We start from the raw sequence: 20,348 nt of genomic DNA, 5'->3' as shown, positions 1-20,348 counted from the left end.
AAATGGTCCAGAACAACAATAAACACCAGGTGGACCAGGCAACTTCATCATCACAGCACTCTAACCAGAAGCCCCAATTTACACTGTAGGGGATAGAAAGGCAGAGATGGGAGGTTGCCTGCCCAAAGTCACACAACCAGTCACATGACTAAGGTCAACAAATCTATCTCCAAGCCCAGGGCTTAACAATAATGCGCTACTGAGGTCAGATCAAGTGGGAGAGAAGATTATTTTGCCCCCAGGCCCAGTCATGTCTGCTTCACCTGTCCAGCCTGGAGCTGGGAGCAGAGAATTCAGAAGGGATATACAGGTCCCCCCCCCATCCCCAGACACCCAACATAATCACTTACACATACACATATGGGGACATATACCCAGTGGTCAGGGAACCCTGCCCTCCTAGTAATTGGCACTCATTGTAGTGGCTTTAGGATTGCAGGATTGTAGGCATCACTCTAGGCAGGAGTACGGCTCCTAGAGTCAGGGAGATGCGTGTCCAACTGCTCTGTCCTATCTAGGTCCACCCACATGGCCCATCTATCCTGTCCCCCACACATGGCCCCACTATATTAGAGAGGTGTACAGAAGCAATGTATGGGATCTGGGAGCTGTACATGGTAAGGACATACTGTCAAAAACCAACCTCTGTGCTCCAGAGCAGAAATATGTAATGCAAAGACAGACTCTGGTTATAAAGAAGGAAGATAGTTTATTACTTTGTCAGGCTAAGAAGGCTATAGTAGGCTAATGCCTCCAAGTCTGAAAGCCTTACTGAAGTAAAAGACTGAGGGGTTTCTAGGAAAATGCAGGATCTGAGCAGTTTCCACATTAATCTGGTTAGGTGGGACCAGCTGTGTTCATCATGTCTTCAAAGTAGCCTCATGACTAGCCCTGCCACCAGCCAGCCAGATCATTAGTAACTTTGCATGGACATCAACAGGATGTCAACATCAATACCAAGGATTTTATAGGAAAACAAGAAAAGGAAATGGGACACTTCAAGAAGGAGGAAGTGAAAAATGTGTTCAAAGTCAAACTATGCCAAGGCCATAGTGTGTCCAATTAATTTGTTCCCATCTTTATGCTTCCATAGCGATTCAGTCATGCCACCTGAGAATCAGGGGAGTCCTGTGGACATAAACCAGGTGGGTGAGTAGGGCCCCTCATCACCCATCAACCCTCTCCTGGCCCTGCCCTGGCCCAGGACACTGTGGTGAGCAAGGGATCCTTAGAGATAGTCTAGCAGGCGGAGTACGGCTCCATTTGGACCATGGACTCCGTGGCAGCCTTCACTACACCAATGAGCTCTCCAACCAGGAGGTAAGGTTGGGTGGGATTCCCCTTCACCATGCCCTCCCCAGGCCTCCACCTGGCCTCCCAGGTCACCTCTTCAGGGTCCCTGGGAAATGTGCACCATCTAGCTGTCCTGGCCCCTGTTCATGCCTCACTGACCTGGGAGGGAGGAAAATGTCACTCGTTCCCAGGGCTGTGTTCTGCCCTCATATGTTGTGACCACAACATACATAGTACAGCGGGAAGAGATATGATGGCAAGCACCAGAAGAAAAACAGGATAAGGAAGGAGTGATGGGAGTTCCTGCTTTGATAAAGGAGGTAAACAAAGGCCCTTCTGAGGAGGCAACATTTGAACAGGGACCTGAATGGAGGGACAGAGAGCCACGTGGATATTTTTTTTTAATTAATTTTTATTGGTGTTCAATTTACCAACATACAGAAAAACACCCAGTGCTCATCCCGTCAAGTGTCCACCTCAGTGCCCGTCACCCATTCCCCTCCAACACCCGCCCTCCTCCCCTTCCACCACCCATAGTTCGTTTCCCCGAGTTAGGAGTCTTTATGTTCTGTCTCCCTTCCTGATATTTCCCAACATTTCTTTTCCCTTCCTTTATATTCCCTTTCACTATTATTCATATTCCCCAAATGAATGAGAACATACACTGTTTGTCCTTCTCCGATTGACTTATTTAACTCAGCATAATACCCTCCAGTTCCATCCACGTTGAAGCAAATGGTGGGTATTTGTCGTTTCTAATTGCTGAGTAATATTCCATTGTATACATAAACCACAGCTTCTTTATCCATTCATCTTTCGATGGACACCGAGGCTCCTTGCACAGTTTGGCTATTGTGGCCATTGCTGCTAGAAACATCGGGGTGCAGGTGTCCCGACGTTTCATTGCATCTGAATCTTTGGGGTAAATCCCCAGCAGTGCAATTGCTGGGTCGTAGGGCAGGTCTATTTTTAACTCTTTGAGGAACCTCCACACAGTTTTCCAGAGTGGCTGCACCAGTTCACATTCCCACCAACAGTGTAAGAGGGTTCCCTTTTCTCCGCAATCTCTCCAACATTTGTTGTTTCCTGCCTTGTTAATTTTCCCCATTCTCACTGGTGTGAGGTGGTATCTCATTGTGGTTTTGATTTGTATTGCCACGTGGATATTGGAGTGGTAGGGGTGCAGCTCAGGTCATGGTCTCTGGGTTCTGGGATGGAACCCACCTCACACAATACACTGGGCATCCAGTCTGGTTGAGATTCTCTCTCCCTCTCCTGCTCAAATAAATAAACAAAAATTTTAACTATATATATATATATATATATATATATATATATACACACATATATATAATAAAAAATTTTCACTCTGTACATTTCAAAAACCGTCTCTTCAACTTACTAAAAACAATTAATTATATACCTCAAATATTACTCTTTAATAAACTCTCCTTACAATTCCTCCTATGATTAACATGGAAAGTCTACAAACCTAACTTAGTAATATTCCCCTGAATGAGTTATCTCATGTCCTCTCATTGGTATAATGATGATCCTGTTGGAGAAATAAGGAAAACGCAAATGTCCTCTCGAAATGACTTGGACATTGGTCAGTAGTATGTGCCAGCTGTGTTCCATCCACTATTTCTCAGGGCATTCTGTGATGCCATCAGGAAAACGTCCATTTCCCAGCAGTTTTCCCTTAAATCTCTATGTTATTCTCTACTTGTTCAGCATCCCCATCTCCACCCCAGCCAAATAATAGTCTCTTCTAGACCTTAAAAAATGGCCTTAATTCATAAACTTGAAAAAATGCCCTGGAGAGAACCCCTGTGCCTCCTACTACATTTACCTTTCTAGTTAAGTGCAAGCTGTGGTTAATGAGTCCAGAGCTCAGCTTCAGGCTGGGACTTCAGGGATTACAGGGCAGAGCAGCCCAGCTTCCCCTTGGGGCCCACACCACCCCATGGCTGCTGAAGTACAGGCAGCCTTTTGATTGGTTCTGGTCAATTCTTCCTTCCTTAAGTGACACTCTGAGAAGAGCATTCAGAAGCACAGAGGGCACAAAGGGGCACACTACTGCCCCTGAGATCAGGAGAGAAGGTATTCATGAAATGTGTGTCTGTTGTTCAGAATATGAGCTGTTTGGAAACGATGTCTCTGTCCTTCCATAGAGTGGCCTCCATTGCAGAATGACACCCTATTTAGGGGTTTAGGGAAAATAATCCTGATGCTCTGATGGATCCAGTGCTTCCAGAGCCTCCCCTATTCTAACTTCCTTCACTCACTGACAGCCAAGGGAACAGGCTATGTCCTCTGTAAAGAGATGCTTGTGACAGGGCTTCTCTTATTGGGATGACCTACCAAGTGTCTGCTCCTGATGGTGAAGACGGAACACGTGCAGTTGCCTCCTCCAAGAAAAGCCAGGAGATGGTAATATTTTCTCTGTGTTTCTGGTGGTCCTCCTATTTTTCTGCCTGGGATGTTCTCTGTATGTTTTAATTCTGGTGGGAGTTTTCCTCCTCCATCTCCACCTCAGGATCCCTTCCATTGGTCCTAAAGCCTCAGGCTCCTGCTCCACATGTTCCTTGTCCCTAAGCTACAGGTGGGAACACCTCACTTCTTGGCAGATCATCTCCCCAGGTGAGACTCTATATATCTCTCTCTGTCCAAATGGTGCTTTTGTACCAGCTGCCTTGGACACATTCTCTCCGTCCCTGCCTCACCTGAAGACAGTGACACCTTAAAATCTAGGCATCAATCCTCTCATGCTTCAGGATCCCAAAGCATTGAAAAAGGCTGACAGCCGGATGAAAAGAGGGCATCAGAGATAGGGCTCACACTGTTGGAGCCACCAGTTTTCCTGCCTGCTCAGTACAACAGTAGAAGCACAGTAGACTTCCAGTACTTGAGATTCAAGTCACCTGAGAACTAGTCACCATGAGACACTGTGAATAGTGTGAGAGAGGAGAGGAGAGGACAGCTCTGAGAATCACTTCAGGTGGATCAAGTTTGTCTCAAGTCCCACCTGCTCCCAGTGCTGATATGCTTCTCCCCGAAACAGATTTTACCCCATGCACCTAGCACCGAGGGTCTGCTTGCCACAGACCAGCTCACAGGATCCCTAGAGGCACCTTGTCTAGTCTGACCTTCTGCACACAACCTTCAGGCATTTCTTCATCCCAAAGACAGCTTTATGGTAGCCAGTGTGCAGGTAAGTTTACACACACTAATGACTCTCTAATTTAACAGATACCTGCTGTCAAATAACTTCCTCTTTGGGCAAGATTGGGTGATCATAGCTCCAGCAGAGTTGTTCTCAACTTTGGGCTTGATCTTTAAGTCCAAAAAATAAATGTGTGATTTGCTATATTAACAGCTGAATTGGAGAAGATGCTGATCTTAGTTAGCCTCCTGAGAGCCACAAATCATAAACATACACAATATCCTGCCACATCTCTTTGTAAGAGAAATTGATCAAGATGGCAAATTGAATTTAACTAAAATATTTTTAAAAAGAAAGAAAATAAAGCTGACCATTGACGTAGCAGTCAAGAGAAAAAAGAAAAAAGAAAGAAAAAGAAAGAAAGAAAGAAAGAAAGAAAGAAAGAAAGAAAGAAAGAAAGAAGAAAGAAAGAGAAATACATCAAATGTACAGGTGTCTGATAGATGTGAAATGTCCGTGTTGGTAAAATGCTGACACAAACGTTCATCTAAGATACTACTGAAATCCTCTCCTTTAACAGTTCCCACTTCTCGGGCACCAGTCTCCCAACTTTTCCTCAATCCTCTCCTGCTCACAATCCATGTTCTGCATCTGGCATCAGTCTGGTATAGCTCAGGATTAAATGAAGCCAATATCTTCCCTTCAGAAGAGTGACTGCAAGTGTTTTATTTTCATGCTTAATTGACCTAGGATGTAAATAGAAAGAATCATCCCTGGTCACTAAAGAAATCTCAGGCATCAATTTGAAGTATCGTTTAAGAATGGTGATGGGACAATAGCCAAATACCCTCGGTGTCCACTGAAAGATGAATAGATAAAGAAGCTGTGGTCTATGTATACAATGGAATATTCCTCAGCCATTAGAAATGAGAAATACCCGGGATCCCTGGGTGGCGCAGCGGTTTGGCGCCTGCCTTTGGCCCAGGGCGCGATCCTGGAGACCCAGGATGGAATCCCACGTCGGGCTCCCGACGCATGCAGCCTGCTTCTCCCTCTGCCTATGTCTCTGCCTCTCGTTCTCTCTCTCTCTCTCTCTCTGACTGTCGTAAATAAAAAATATATATTAAAAAAAAAAGAAATGAGGAATACCCACCATTTGCTTCAACATAGATGGAACTGGAGGGTATTATGCTGAGTGAAGTAAGTCAATCGGAAAAGGACAAACATTATATGGCCTCATTCATTTGGGGAATATAAAAAATAGTGAAAGGGATTAAAGGGGAAAGGAGAGAAAATGAGTGGGAAATATCAGTGAGGGTGACAAAACATGAGAGACTCCTAACTCTGGGAAATGAACAGGAGGTAGTGGAAGGGGAGGTGGACGGGGGGTTGGGGTGACTGGGTGACGGGCACTGAGGGGGGCACGTGACGGGATGAGCACTGGGTAATATGCTATATATTGGCAAATTGAACTCCAATAAAAAAATAATTTAAAAATATTTAAAAAATGGTGATGGGGAGGAAGATTCCATTCTGTGAGACAACCTGAATTTCACATGAGAGAAGTAACTAGTGTCTTTGTTTGTACATAATATGACCTAAGACAGGACAGAAAAGGATTCTGCACAACTACTACAGTGTTCTTCAAATGAGAACTTGAACCCCCTGTGGGCACTGTAGCCCGGTACCCCTTCTGAGTGTCAGTGGAAGAAAGGAAGTCATTTTCAAGGTAGACATATCCATAAATATTTTGAAATGCATGAATCTTTGAAAAGAATGGCTTCCATTTATCATATCATGTTGTGTGGATTGCATAGATTCACCCAGAGTTTGCTCTCAGCAGTATCTGCAATTTTATCCATGTAGGATCCTCAAAAGTAACTTCTCCAGCCAGTTATGCTTCACCATCACTGGACCAAAGCTAATGTCCTGCAGGCACACAACAGTGAACATCTCACTATCTGTCCTGCCACACAGGTAACCGAGACTCGGGGCTAAGATGGACTGAGGTGGGACTAGTGGATTTATTAATTGGATCAAAATTTAAGCTTTTCTTAATGTAAGTTAACACCTGGTCATACATTGCTGGCAAAGCCCAAAGGGTCAGAAGCAGGGTTTTCTGGGTTGGTGTGATTAAATAGTTCTATGAAGACAGAAGCCTACTGTGGGATCAGACTGTGGACTGACAGACAAAAAAGAATACTGATCAGTTAGCTTTAAATGTCCAACTGAGGAAGGAATCTTCTCATAGGACAGTGACTCCCTATATAGTCCAAAAGTAAGGGGTCAAAATGAATCTTAGTATCCTCATTCACCTAAATGGCTCACCATCTGCTCCTCCTGGCTACACAGCTGAAATACGTAGAAAGAGGATCCAACAAACATTGTTTAAAAGAAAATTATAGGGCAGCCCATAGGGTGGCTCAGGGGTTTAGCACCGCCTTCAGCCCAGAGCGTGATCCTGGAGAGGGGATCAAGTCCCACGTCAGGCTCCCTGTAGGGAGCCTGCTTCTCCCTCTGCCTGTGTCTCTGCCTCTCTCTCTCTGTGTGTCTCTCATGAATAAATAAAATTTTTAAAAAAGAAAATTATAAGCCCTTTGCCTCTGAACCTAGGGGGACAAAAAAGAATAACATGTCCACAATAAGAACACAAGCATACTCTTGCAATGCTGGTCACAGTGCCCTTGAGTCTACCAGTATGAGAGCAGAAGAGACAGGATGGCAGCAGCATGAGATGGTGAGGTCTGTGCAGATGATAACAACCTCTAAATTCAGCAGCTGTGGCCTCCGATCTTCGTGAGTGGGGAGCCTGGCAACAGGGGCAGACAGCCATGTCCATCGTGCTCCCTCCAGGTGCCAGTGCTGTGGGGCCTATGGAGGAAGGGATGAGATGGTGCTAAGCACAGTCAAGAGGTCTCTGAGGAACACAGGAGATGCCTCAATTGGACAGAGATTGGAGAGGTCATCAGAAGCTAATGGGTGGGACAGAGCCCGAGATATGCTGGTTTGTGACTGTGCTTGTCCAGTTGTGGCCCTGCTCTCATGGAGCTCACAATCGGGAGAGGAAACCCCAGATAGATGTCCCCCATGAGCCAGACACAGAATCAGACCATGACATAAAGCACCTGAGAGCAGGTGGCCCCATGATTTGAACAGAGAGCTGGGAGTTCAAGGAGGGAAAAGTTGGGTCAGGCTATAAGGAATTGAGCAGGGCTATAGGTGACATTGGAAGGCCCATGAAAGTCTGCATCTCTGGAATTAAGAGAACATATAGAGGAGAAGGTGAGCAAGGACAGAAACAAACAGAACTTTCTGGTATCAAAAGCACCCAAAATGGCCAAAAGTTTAAGGGCAGATGAGGAAGAATTTAAAGGTCCAGGGAAGAAAAGTGTTCCTCATGACGTGGACTAAGCCGAGACATTGGATTGTAATTAGAAAAAATAATGGCATGTATTTCCTCTTTCTTCTACTTGTTGTTATATGACATTGCAAATATCCCTTAATATGAGACTTCTCACAGGTGAAATGGGGATAAACTTCCTTATCCCAAGGCTAATAATTCCCTCTCCAATCTTATGGAACTACCTTGAAACAATTGAGATAGTCATTAAGAAAGTGTTTTAATGAAGCCTTAGTATGTACGTACTTGTTTACAAAGTAAAGAGCAGGGACTTGACTTCCATGGCTCCCTGGCACTTTTGCCTTCATAGGCCCCTTTTTAATAAAATTTTATTAAAATTTATATTACTGAAGCAATTATGAAGCACAATGCTTGTTAGCAAGCATTTCTCTGGCTCTGTCCCACCCATTATAAATATAATCCAGCCTATATTGTATTCATTTTTCCTTCAGATCTTAAAGAAAATTTATTTTCTTTCTAGCCTTCCAAGATCCGTGCCTACTTTCCCTAATGGTTATCAACTCTGGTAAGGAGACATTGGATGATTTTGAACAAAAATATTATGATTTAGAAATTGAAGAGAAAGTTTAGAATATCCCTGGAGATACATGCAAGAAATTTTAGGTTTCTAAACCCTAGGAAGAATGCAATAGAATCATAATGCATGGGGATCCCTGGATGGCTCAGCGGTTTAGCGGGGCCATCAACCCAGGACAGGATCCTGGAACCCTGGATCGAGTCCCACATCGGGCTCCCTGTGTGGAGCCTGCTTCTCCCTCTTCCTGTATCTCTGCCTCTCTCTGTGTTTCTCTCATGAATAAATAAATAAAATATTTTTTAAAAGGGGGGGATCATAATGCACGGATGTGGAGGTGAACCAGCGAAAATCATTTTTCCAAGTAAATGTCTATGAAAGAAAAAGAAGATTCCTGAACTATGCAAACACTGTGAACCAGATCAGTTATAACCAAACAAGATAAAAATTCTTCCCGATAGACAGTGAGGGCAGCCTTGAGATCTCCGCACAGAGTGTAGGGAAGCAGGGAAGGATGTATGGTAAGAGGAGTGATGACGTGAAGGAGAGGGATCTCATCACTATTTCTCTATTACTCCAGGGAAACCCCCTCCACAAATGGCCTGGAGGAACCACAGCACCATCACGGAGTTCATTCTCATTGGGCTGTCCGACGACCCCTACATCGAAGCTCTGCTCTTTGTGTTCTTCCTGGGGATCTACCTCCTGACTGTGATGGGGAACCTGATGATGCTGCTGGTGATCAGGGCTGATTCCCGCCTCCACACTCCCATGTACTTCTTCCTGAGTAACCTGTCCTTCCTAGACGTCTGCTTCTCTTCTGTCACTGTGCCCAAGCTACTGAAGGACCTGCTGTCTGAGAAGAGAACCATCTCAGTGGAGGGCTGCCTCACACAGGTGTTCTTTGTGTTTATCACACCAGGGACCGAAGCCTTTCTGCTCTCAGTGATGGCCTATGACCGCTATGCTGCCATCTGCCACCCACTGCTCTATGGCCAGGTGATGAGCACCCAGTTCTGTGTGAAGCTCGTGTTGATCTCATGGGGTCTGGCCTGTCTCAATGCATTTGTCATTGTGCTCTTGGCTATTAACCTGGACTTCTGTGAGGCCCAAACCATACACCATTACATCTGTGAGCTGCCCTCCCTCTTCCCTCTCTCCTGCTCAGATATTTCCATCAGTGTTGACATCTTGATCTGCTCCATCTTACTGCATGGGCTTGGGACCTTCCTCCCAATCTTCTTCTCCTATGCTCGTATCGTCTCCACCATCCTGAGCATCAGCTCCACCTCAGGCAGAAGCAAGACCTTCTCCACCTGCTCCTCCCACCTCATTGCAGTGACCCTGTTCTTTGGCTCAGGTGTGATTCGCTACCTTATGCCCACAACTGATTCCTCCCTGGTTTTGCTCCTGTCCTTGCAGTACAGTGCAGTCACACCCTTGCTGAATCCCCTCATCTACAGCCTAAAGAATAAAGAGGTGAAGGCAGCTGTGAGAAGGACACTGGGGAAATATTTCTAAATAGTGGCAGAAACACAGTTATAAAGCCTGGGTTCCTTTGCATTTCTTTTTTTGCTCCCACCTTCTCCCACACGCAGTGACACACTATTTGGTGAAAGATTCTTGAGCTTGTCCAAATAGAGCTTGACTATTATTCCAAGGCAGTAGTTCTTGACTAGGGTTCTTATTTGGAAAGTCTGTGCTCCACTGTTCCCAAGGGAATATGAGACAATTTTCCACAAAACAGATGGATAAGACACCAAAATAATTAGGTTGAAAAGATTCAATGATCGTTTCAGGTGATTCAGCATCTGACTGAGGTGTTGCACAAAGAACTAAAAACGAGGGAGACATTATTCAACAGAAGTTAACATTTGCAAATCCCAACTTCTTGTAAGTTTTTAAATAAAACATTGGTAAATAGAAAAAATCCTATGTCAAGAAAACAATCCATACTTTATGTTGATGTGCTAAATACCATAGGATATCTAGGAATAAACCTAACCAAAGAAGTAAAAGATCTGTACTCTGAAAAATACAGAACACTTATGAAAGAAATTGAAGAGGACACAAAGAAATGGAAAAACATTCCATACTTTTGGATTGGAAGAACAAATATTGTCAAAATGTCCGTACTTCTGAAAACAATCTACACATTTAATGCAATCCCAGTCCAAACACTCCTAGCATTTCTCACAGAGCTACAACAAGCAATCCTAAAATTTGTATGGAACCAGATAAGACCGCACATGCCAAAGCAATCTTGAAAAGAAAAGCAAAGCTGGCAGCATCACAATTCTAGACATCAAGCTATATTTCAAAGCTGTAGTCATAAGACAGTTGGTACTGGTACAAAAACAAACACATAGGCCAATGGAGCAGAATAAAACCCATTAATGGACCCACAACTATATGGTCAACTAATCTTCAACAAAGCAGGAAGAATATCCAATGGGGAAAAAGACAATGTCTTCAACCAATGGTGTTGGGAAAACTGGACAGTAACATGCAGAAGAATGAAACTGCACCACTTTCCTACATCATACACAAATTCAAAAGTGATGAAAGACTTAAGCATGAGACAGGAAACCATCAAACTCCTAGAAGAAAACACAGGCAGCAACCTCTCTGACCTCGGCCACAGCAACTTCTTCCTAGACGTGTCTCCAGAGGCAAGGGAAACAAAAGCAAAAATGAACTATTGGGACTTCATCAAGATAAAAAGCTTCAGCACAGCAAGGGAAACAATCAACAAACTAAAAGGCAACCTTCACAATGGGAGAAAATATTTGCAATGACCTATATCTGATAAATTAGTATCCAAACTCTATAATGAACTTATCAAACTCAATACCAAAAAACAAATAATCCAGTTAAGAAATGAGCAGAGGACATGAATAGATATTTTTCCAAAGTAGACATGCAGATACCTAAAAGACACATGAAAAGTTGTTCAACATCACTCATCATCAGGGCAACACAAGTCAAAAACCACAGTGAGATACCTCCTCATATCTGTCAGAATGGCTAAAATTAACACAGGAAACAACAGGTGTTGGCAAGGAGGGGAGAAAGGAGAACCTTCTTGCACTGTTGGTGGGGATATAAACTGGTACAGCCATCTGGAAAACAGTATGGTAGCTCCTCTGAAAGTTAAGAATATGGGCACTGGGTGGCACAGTCAGGTGCTCAGGTCATGATCTCAGGGTCTTGAGATCAATGAAGATCCATTTCAGGGATCACTGGATGTCTCAGCGGTTTGGCACCTGCCTTCAGCCCAGGGCGTGATCCTGGAGTCCTGGGATCAAGTCCCATATCGGGCTTCCTGCTAGAGCCTGCTTCTCCGTCTACCTGTGTCTCTGCCTCTATCTCTCTCTCTCTCTCTCTCTCTCTCTCTCTCTCTCTCTGCATCTCTCTCTCTCTCTCTCTCTCTCTCACTCTCTCTCTCTCTCATGAATAAATAAATAAAATCTTTAAAAAAAAAAGGATCCACTTCAGATTCCCCACTCACCTGTAGTCTGCTTGGGATGCTCTCTCTCTCTCTCTCTCTCTCTCTCTCTCTCTCTCCCTCTCTCTCAAATAAATAAATATTTTCCAAAACAAAAGTTAAAAATAAAACTACCCTACATTCTAGCAATTGCACTACTAGGTATTTACCCAAACAATACAAAAATAACATTTAATAACAATTTAAAGGGACACACACATTCTGATGTTTATAGCAGCAGCAGCAATAATAGCCAAATTATAGAAGGAGAACCAGAGGAAATTGACTGATGAATGGATAAAGAAGATGTGGTATATATATATACACACATATATATATATAACACAGAATACTATTCAGCCATCTAAAAGAATTTCAAGGAGTATAAATTACATTAGGAAAGGCAGACCTTAAGCAATGACTATGAAAGACCCCTTTTTAATCATTTATTACTTGATATTTAATGTAATAATATTTTATATAAAATTGTATATGCCTCCAATTGACAAATGACAATGTGATATGTAAATGTAGTAAGTAGTGTCAAAACTAAAAAAATAATAAGAATTTAATGAACAAGAGAATATTATGTACTATAGTTAAAAAAAAAGTATGAGGGCAACCATTATCTTTATCTATCTTATATGCATTCACTAATAATCAATAATAATTTATGCTTCTGAAAACTCAAATCCAATCATTACCGAGATAACAAAACCAAACATAAGAAAAGGAGGATAAAGGAACTCAAAAGCACAAATTAAGTCAGATACAGAAAAATATAATTGAGAAGTAAGTTCAGATATTCAAAAAGATCTATAAATTTGACATAACTCCATAAATATATCTAAGAAAAAAGAAAAAGAAATCAATAATATAACTCTGATAAAAGAATAAAAATTGGGCAGCCTGGGTGGCTCAACAGTTTAACGCCACCTTCAGCCCAGGGCATGATCCTAGAGACCCAGGATCCAGTCCCACATCAGTCTCCCTGCAGGGAGCCTGCTTCTCCCTCTGCCGATGTCTCTACCTCTCTCTGTGTGTCTCTCATGAATGAATGAATAAATAAAATCTTTTAAAAAAAGAATAAAAATTTTAGGAAATACTAAGATTCATCTCAATATATTTGTTTAATTTAGAGGAATATGTAACCCAAGAAAAAAAATTGAACCATTACTCAGCCATTAGAAATGACAAATACCCACCATTTGCTTCGACATGGATGGAACTGGAGGGTATTATGCTGAGTGAAGTGAGTCAATCAGAGAAGGACAATCATCATATGGTTTCACTCATACAGAAAGCATACCAAGAAGCTCCAGAGTGACACTCCTATAAATCCCAAGAAAACAGAGATAAAGCAACAAAAACAGAGAAAAGGAAGTACCCCTGGCCCCCTGGCTCCAAAATGTTATCTTTCCTTGACAGCTACAAAGTAATCACAAAGACTCACCAGACTAAAAGACAGCCTTATGTCATTCACTCAAGACAGCGCAAGAAATCTCAAGGCCATAAGTTCCCTGATTAGGTTCTCAGTAAAAGGCCAGCCAAAAAAGCCCTCAATGGCAACTCTGTCGGGAACCCCCTCACTCCTTTAATAACAATTTAAAGGGACACACACATCCTGATGTTTATAGCAGCAGCATCAATAATAGCCAAAGTACAGAAAGAGCACCAGAGGAAATTGACTGATGAATGGATAAAGCAGATCTGATATATATATATATATATATATATATATATATATATATATATATATAAGCATTTTCTGTATCCTTGCATAATAAGCTTCTATCATCTTTACTCACTCTCCTTTGTCCACGAGATTCATTTTCCCACTCCCTGAAACAAGAACTAAGCTCTCTTGCAGCAGAAGTTCCTCAAAAAGTTAAAAATAGAGCTACCCACAACCCAGCAATTACACTACTAGGTATTTACCCAAAAGATACAAAGATAATGATCCAAGGGGGCAACTGCACCCCAATGTTCATAGCACCTATGTTCACATGGTCAAATATGGAAAGAGCCCAGATGTCCATTGGCAAATGAATGGATAAAGAAGATGTGGTACATATATACAGAGGACTATTACTCAGTCATCAAAAAAAATGAAATCTTACCATTGGCAATGAGATGGATGGACCTGGAGGGTAAGTCAATCAGAGGAAGACAATTATCATATGATTTCACTCATATGTGGAAATAAAGAACAAAACAGAGCTGGAAATTAAGAAATAAAACAGAGGATCATAAGGAAAGGGAGGAAAAAATAAAGAAGACAAAGTCATAAAGGGAGACAAACCATAAATGACTTTCTTTTAACTATAGGAAACAAATGACAGTTGCTAAGGGTAGGTAAGCAGGGGGATGGGGTAAATCAGCGATAGACATTAAGGAGGGCATGATATGTAATGAGCACTGGGTGTTACATCCAAAGACGAATCAGTGAAATCTACCTCTGAAACTAATACTACACTATGTGTTAATTAATTGAATTTAAATTAAATTAATTTTTCTTTTTTTAATATTTTATCTATTTATTCATGAGAGACACAGACAGAGGCAGAGACACAGACAGAGAGAGAAACAGACTCCATGCAAGAAGCCTGATGTGGAACTCGATTCTGGGACCAGGATCATGCCCTAAGCAGAAGGCAGACACTCAATCCCTGAGCCACCTAGGTGCCCCTAAAATAATTTTTCTTAAAAAAGAAGTAGCTCAAAAGGGCAACAAGCATGGATAGTTTTTCAGGTGAGTTCAAACTTCTATGTTATATGTATTGTTTGGAATACAGAATCATAGGGAAAACTATCAATGCATTCTCAGAGCTATGGTAAAACCATAGCTTTTTCTGTTTCAAAACCTGAAAAAACCATTTATCTCTAATGAATATATAGACAACAATTCTAAATGAGATATTAATCCACTGAACCTGAAAGTATACTGAAAGAATAACACCTAAATAGTAATCCATGACCAAGCAAACTTTATTATTGGTTTGAATTCTCAAATCAATAGGTTAAATGAGAATACTATGACCACCCTATAGAATATTAATAGGCATAAATATAAAATTCAACATTGTGACCTCAAATATTTAACAAAAAAAATCTGATGATTCTCTCTTTAAATACAAAATATGTAACATTAATATTCAACCACATGCTTCATGATAACAGATAATACCAGACTGAAGTAATTACAGTGTAATAAAACAACACTGCTACTCATATTACTTGAGAAGATGATGCAATTTCCCTCCAAAGCAGTGAGACAAGATTAGAAGATGACATTTACAATTGCAAGAGAGGGATCTACAATATCAGAGTTCATCATCATGATTATCTACCCAGAAATCTAAGAAATCTCGATCAGAAATGAGAATTTATTAGCATTCCAGGAGGATTCAGAAAGGGAAAAAATTGTTGAATACTCTTACAATCAGTAGTTTTTCTATTAGTTGATAGCAATAGTGAAGCAAAAAGATATATCATACGAAAACCCATTTGCTATAGCAAGATCAATAAAAAAACATCAGGAGTAAACTTCATAAGCACGCAGAGCTCAAAGAAGCAGAGCAAAGCAACAAAACTGAACAAAAATGACACAAGACGTGCTTGACTCAGCAGAGTATGTATTCATTAGGCATCTTCAAGTGACCAAAATGTGATTAACAATAACAGAGACTGAAGAAGATTTATCATTGAACTAGCAATAGGTCTGGAGATACATAGCTCCAGTTAGTTGAGTAACTCAATCAAATCATCAATGAAGTGGCTTCTCCCCATCCATCTGCTGTGCCATCTTCATGCATTAGATTTCATCCTCCTCCTTGCTGTAGGGTAAGCCTTGGGAGCTGTGTTCTCTCTTGTAATGCAAGGGCCTGACTTACGCTTTGGTTGCTTAGGCATCTTGAATAAACCCACTGCCAGGACAGGAATCCACCAGATACAGAGATATTGGTTGTTTTCCACAGCTGACTATTTCAACTCCATATTGTTTTGTTTTTGTTTTTATTTTTTTCTCTTCCGGAACTTTATTTTTTTTTAATAAATTTATTTTTTATTGGTGTTCAATTTGTCAGCATACAGAATAACACCCAGTGCTCATCCCGTCAAATGCCCACCACCCAGTCACCCCCACCCCCCGCGCACCTCCCCTTCCACCACCCCGAGTTTCTTTTCCCAGAGTTAAGAGTCTTTCAGTTCTGTCTCCCTTTCTGATTATTTCCCACTCATTTTTTCTCCTTTCCCCTCTATTCCCTTCTACCACTTTTTATATTCCCCAAATGAATGAGACCATATAATGTTTGTCCTTCTCTGATTGACTTATTTCACTCAGCATAATACCCTCCAGTTCCATTCACGTCGAAGCAAATGGTGGGTATTTGTCATTTCTAATGGCTGAGTAATATTCCATTGTATACATAAACCACATCTTCTTTATCCATTCATCTTTCGATGGACACCGAGGCTCCTTCCACAGGTTGGCTATTGTGGACATTGCTGCTATAAACATTGGGGTGCAGGTGTCCCAGCATTTCATTGCATCTGTATCTTTGGGGTAAATCCCCAGCAGTGCAATTGCTGGGTCATAGAGAAGATCTATTTTTACTCTTTGAGGAACCTCCACACAGTTTTCCCGAGTGGCTGCACCAGTTCACATTCCCACCAACAGTGCAGGAGGGTTCCCATTTCTCCACATCCTCTCCAACATTTGTGGTCTCCTGCCTTGTTAATTTTCCCCATTCTCACTGGTGTGAGGTGGTATCTCATTGCGTTTGATTTGTATTTCCCTGATGGCAAGTGATGCAGAGCATTTTCTCATGTGCATGTTGGCCATGTCTATGTCTTCCTCTGTGAGATTTCTGTTCATGTCTTTTGCCCATTGCATGATTGGATCGTTTGTTTCTTTGGTGTTGAGTTTAATAAGTGCTTTCTAGATCTTGGAAACTAGCCCTTTCTCTGATATATCATTTGCAAATATCTTCTCCCATTCTGTAGGTTGTCTTTTAGTTTGTTGACGGTATCTTTTGCTGTGCAAAAGCTTCTTATCTTGATGAAGTCCCAATAGTTCATTTTTGCTTTTGTTTCTCTTGCCTTCATGGATGTATCTTGCAAGAAGTTACTGTGGCCGAGTTCACAAAGGGTGTTGCCTGTGTTCTCCTCTTGGACTTTAATGGAATCTTGTCTCACATTTAGATCTTTCATCCATTTTGAGTTTACCTTTGTGTATGGTGAAAGAGAGTGGTCTAGTTTCATTCTTCTGCATGTGGATGCCCAATGTTCCCAGCACCGTTTATTGAAGAGACTGTCTTTCTTCCAGTGGATAGTCTTTCCTCCTTTATCGAATATTAGTTGACCATAAAGTTGAGGGTGCACTTCTGGATTCTCTATTCTGTTCCATTGATCTATGTGTCTGTTTTTGTGCCAGTACCACACTGTCTTGATGACCACAGCTTTGTAGTACAACCTGAAATCTGGCATTGTGATGCCCCCAGCTATGGTTTTCTTTTTTAACATTCCCTTGGCTATTCGGGGTCTTTTCTGATTCCACATAAATCTTAAAATAATTTGTTCTAACTCTCTGAAGAAAGTCCATGTTATTTTGATAGGGATTGCATTAAACGTGTAAATTGCCCTGGGTAACGTCGACATTTTCACAATATTAATTCTTCCAATCCGTGAGCATGTAATATTTTTCCATCTCTTTGTGTCTTCCTCAATTTCTTTCAGAAGTGTTCTATAGTTTTTAGGGTATAGATCCTTTACCTCTTTGGTTACGTTTATTCCTAGGTATCTTATGCTTTTGGGTGCAATTGTAAATGGGATTGACTACTCTATTTCTCTTTCTTCGGTGTCATTGTTAGTGTATAGAAATGCCACTGACTCTGGGCATTGATTTTGTATCCTGCCACCCTGCCGAACTGCTGTATGAGTTCTAGCAATCTTGGGGTGGAGTCTTTCAGGTTTTCTATGTAAAGTATCATGTCATTGGCGAAGAGGGAAAGTTTGACTTCTTCTGTGCCAATTTGAATGCCTTTTATTTCTTTTAGTTGTCTGATTGCTGAGGCTAGGACTTCTAGTACTATGTTAAATAGCAGTGGGGAGAGTGGACATCCCTGTCTTGTTCCTGATCTCAGGGCAAAAACCTCCCAAGACACAAAAGTCCAGGGCCAGATGGCTTCCCTGGGGAATTCTATTTAACGTTTAAAGAAGAAACCATACCAATTCTATTAAAGCTGTTTGGAGAGATAGAAAGAGATGGAGTACTTTCAAATTCGTTCTATGAGGCCAGCATCACCTTAAATCCAAAACCAGACAAAGACCCCACCAAAAAGGAGAATTAGGGACCAATATCCCTGATGAACATGGATGCAAAAATTCTCAACAAGATACTAGCCAATAGGATACAACAGTACATTAAGAAGGTTATTCACCATGACCAAGTAGGATTTATCCCCAGGATACAAGGCTGGTTCAACACTCGTAAAACTATCAGTGTGATTCACCATATCAGCAAGAGAAAAAACAAGAACCATATGACCCTCTCAATAGATGCAGAGAAAGCATTTGACAAAATACAGCATCCATTCCTGATCAAAACTCTTCAGAGTGTAGGGATAGAGGGAACTTTCCTCATCATCTTAAAAGCCATCTACGAAAAGCCCACAGCAAATATCATTCTCAATGGGGATGCACTGGGAGTCTTCCCGAACTTTAAATTCCCACTCTTGTGTTAAAATTCACCAACAGAAAGGGAGCCCAGGAAACCCCAGGTCCCCAACCTTGACCCAAATAAAAGGAAAAAGAGGCATTCTTTTCTTCTCTCCCTTTCCCCAAAGACTTCACCAGGTGGGCCTAGTGATCTATGAAATTTCCAGGTCTTGTAAGTAATAAATCTTTGTTTTTTCAGGGATGCCTGGGTGTATCAGTGGTTGAGCGTATGCCTTCAGCTCAGGGTATTGTCCCAGGGTCCAGGATCGAGTCCCACATAGGGCTCTTTGTGGGGAGCCAACTCCTCCCTCTGCCTATATCTCTGCCTCTCTCTCTCCCTTTCTCTTTCTCTCTGTCTCTCTCTTCCTATCATGAATAAATTTTAAAAACTTTTTTTAAAATATTTTTATTTTTTTCAGTTCCTGATGATTGTCACTGAAGGGCATCTCCAAATATAAAAGAAACCATAAGCGTACAACCAGGAGAAAAGTTGGTTTGGAAAGGAATACTGGGTAGTTTATGGGGCCAAGGCATGTCCAACCCACAGCTGTTAGCCTATCCATAGGCTAACACTGGCACAAAACACTTCTCCAGGTGGCTTCCTCCTAAGGATCATAGTCTTATAAAACACAAACCAAAGCTAATAGAAAAAATACCGGTACTTTAGCCTGTTCTTGATCTTTACATAAATGAAACCATTCGAAAATACTAAAACTCTGAAAAATCAGTCTCCCAAGTCTTGATGAGGAGATGGTAAACTTCAGTCTCCTTTACCTTGTGTTTGCTTTTTACTCTCATCATCTCAGGCAAAAGAACAAGTAAGGAGTGCTAGGAAAATTGGACATCCACATGCAGAAGAATGAAACTAGACCATTCTCTTACACCATACACAAAGATAAACTCAAAATGAATGAAAGATCTAAATGTGAGACAAGATTCCATCAAAATCCTAGAGGAGAACAGGCAATACCCTTTTTGAACTTGGCCACAGCAACTTCTTGCAAGATACATCCATGAAGGCAAGAAAACAAAAGCAAAAATGAATTATTGGGCTTCATCAGATAAGAAGCTTCTGCACAGCTACAGAATGGGAGAAGATATTTGCAAATGACCTGTCATTTTTGTCTCTCACCTTACAAAGCAATGTTTTCTAGATGAATTCACCTTCAGCTTTGCTACTTACAATTGTCTATTTGCATGTCCTTAAGGAGTCTCTTTGCATGACAATTGTCTATTTCCCTGATCTTGCTGTTTTTAAGAATCTACAGTGTTTGCTGATCTAACGCGTAAAGCCCTGTTGGGTCTTAAACCCTGAAAATGCTAAAAGGGAAAAATGTTAGTAGAGATTTCAGGCCAGTGCACATTTATATACATGGGCTTTTCAGTGAATAGCGTCCAAAACTGGTTTGGACCAATTTAAACCTGAGCATTCTACACCCAATGACTGGTTTCTCATGCTCTGAAATAATCTCTTCTCTAAACATGTAAAATCGGTACCAGTGGCAGTGGTTGTCAGTGGAAGCCAGACTTCAATATGCTGAGTAAATAGAACACAAAAAGAAGGCAGTTACTTCACACCACACTCTTAAGGTGTTTCGATTTAGAGAATCAAAGAGAAAAGTCACAAGAAGGGATGTGGACCTTGAAGGTTTTTTAACAAGGAGAAAAAGACATGACTGTACTTAAAGGTGGTGAGAGCCAAGGAAGCACTTTGTATTAGGCTGATGAAGTCCAATCCCCTCTCCTAGAC

At 41.5% G+C, this 20,348-nt stretch overlaps 1 protein-coding gene and 1 pseudogene across 1 annotated transcript; both read left to right on the top strand.

Annotated features, from left to right (window-relative positions):
* Positions 1-20,348, top strand: part of LOC140599818 (26S proteasome regulatory subunit 4-like) — a 46,359-nt pseudogene that overhangs the window by 1,809 nt on the left and 24,202 nt on the right.
* Positions 8,992-9,915, top strand: LOC112920981 (olfactory receptor 8S1-like). Its single transcript, XM_026000016.2, has one exon. It carries the CDS (start codon positions 8,992-8,994, stop codon positions 9,913-9,915), a length of 924 nt encoding a protein of 307 aa, XP_025855801.1.

The sequence above is a fragment of the Vulpes vulpes genome, chromosome 8, assembly GCF_048418805.1.
Source record: "Vulpes vulpes isolate BD-2025 chromosome 8, VulVul3, whole genome shotgun sequence".
Lineage (NCBI taxonomy): Eukaryota > Metazoa > Chordata > Mammalia > Carnivora > Canidae > Vulpes > Vulpes vulpes.
Note: the sequence above shows the minus strand (reverse complement) of the source record. Positions and strands in the feature narration are given on the sequence as shown.

Bases quoted from the DNA above. Each gene is read 5' to 3' on its own strand.
- LOC112920981 (XM_026000016.2), top strand. From the start codon at position 8,992: ATGGCCTGGAGGAACCACAGCACCATCACGGAGTTCATTCTCATTGGG.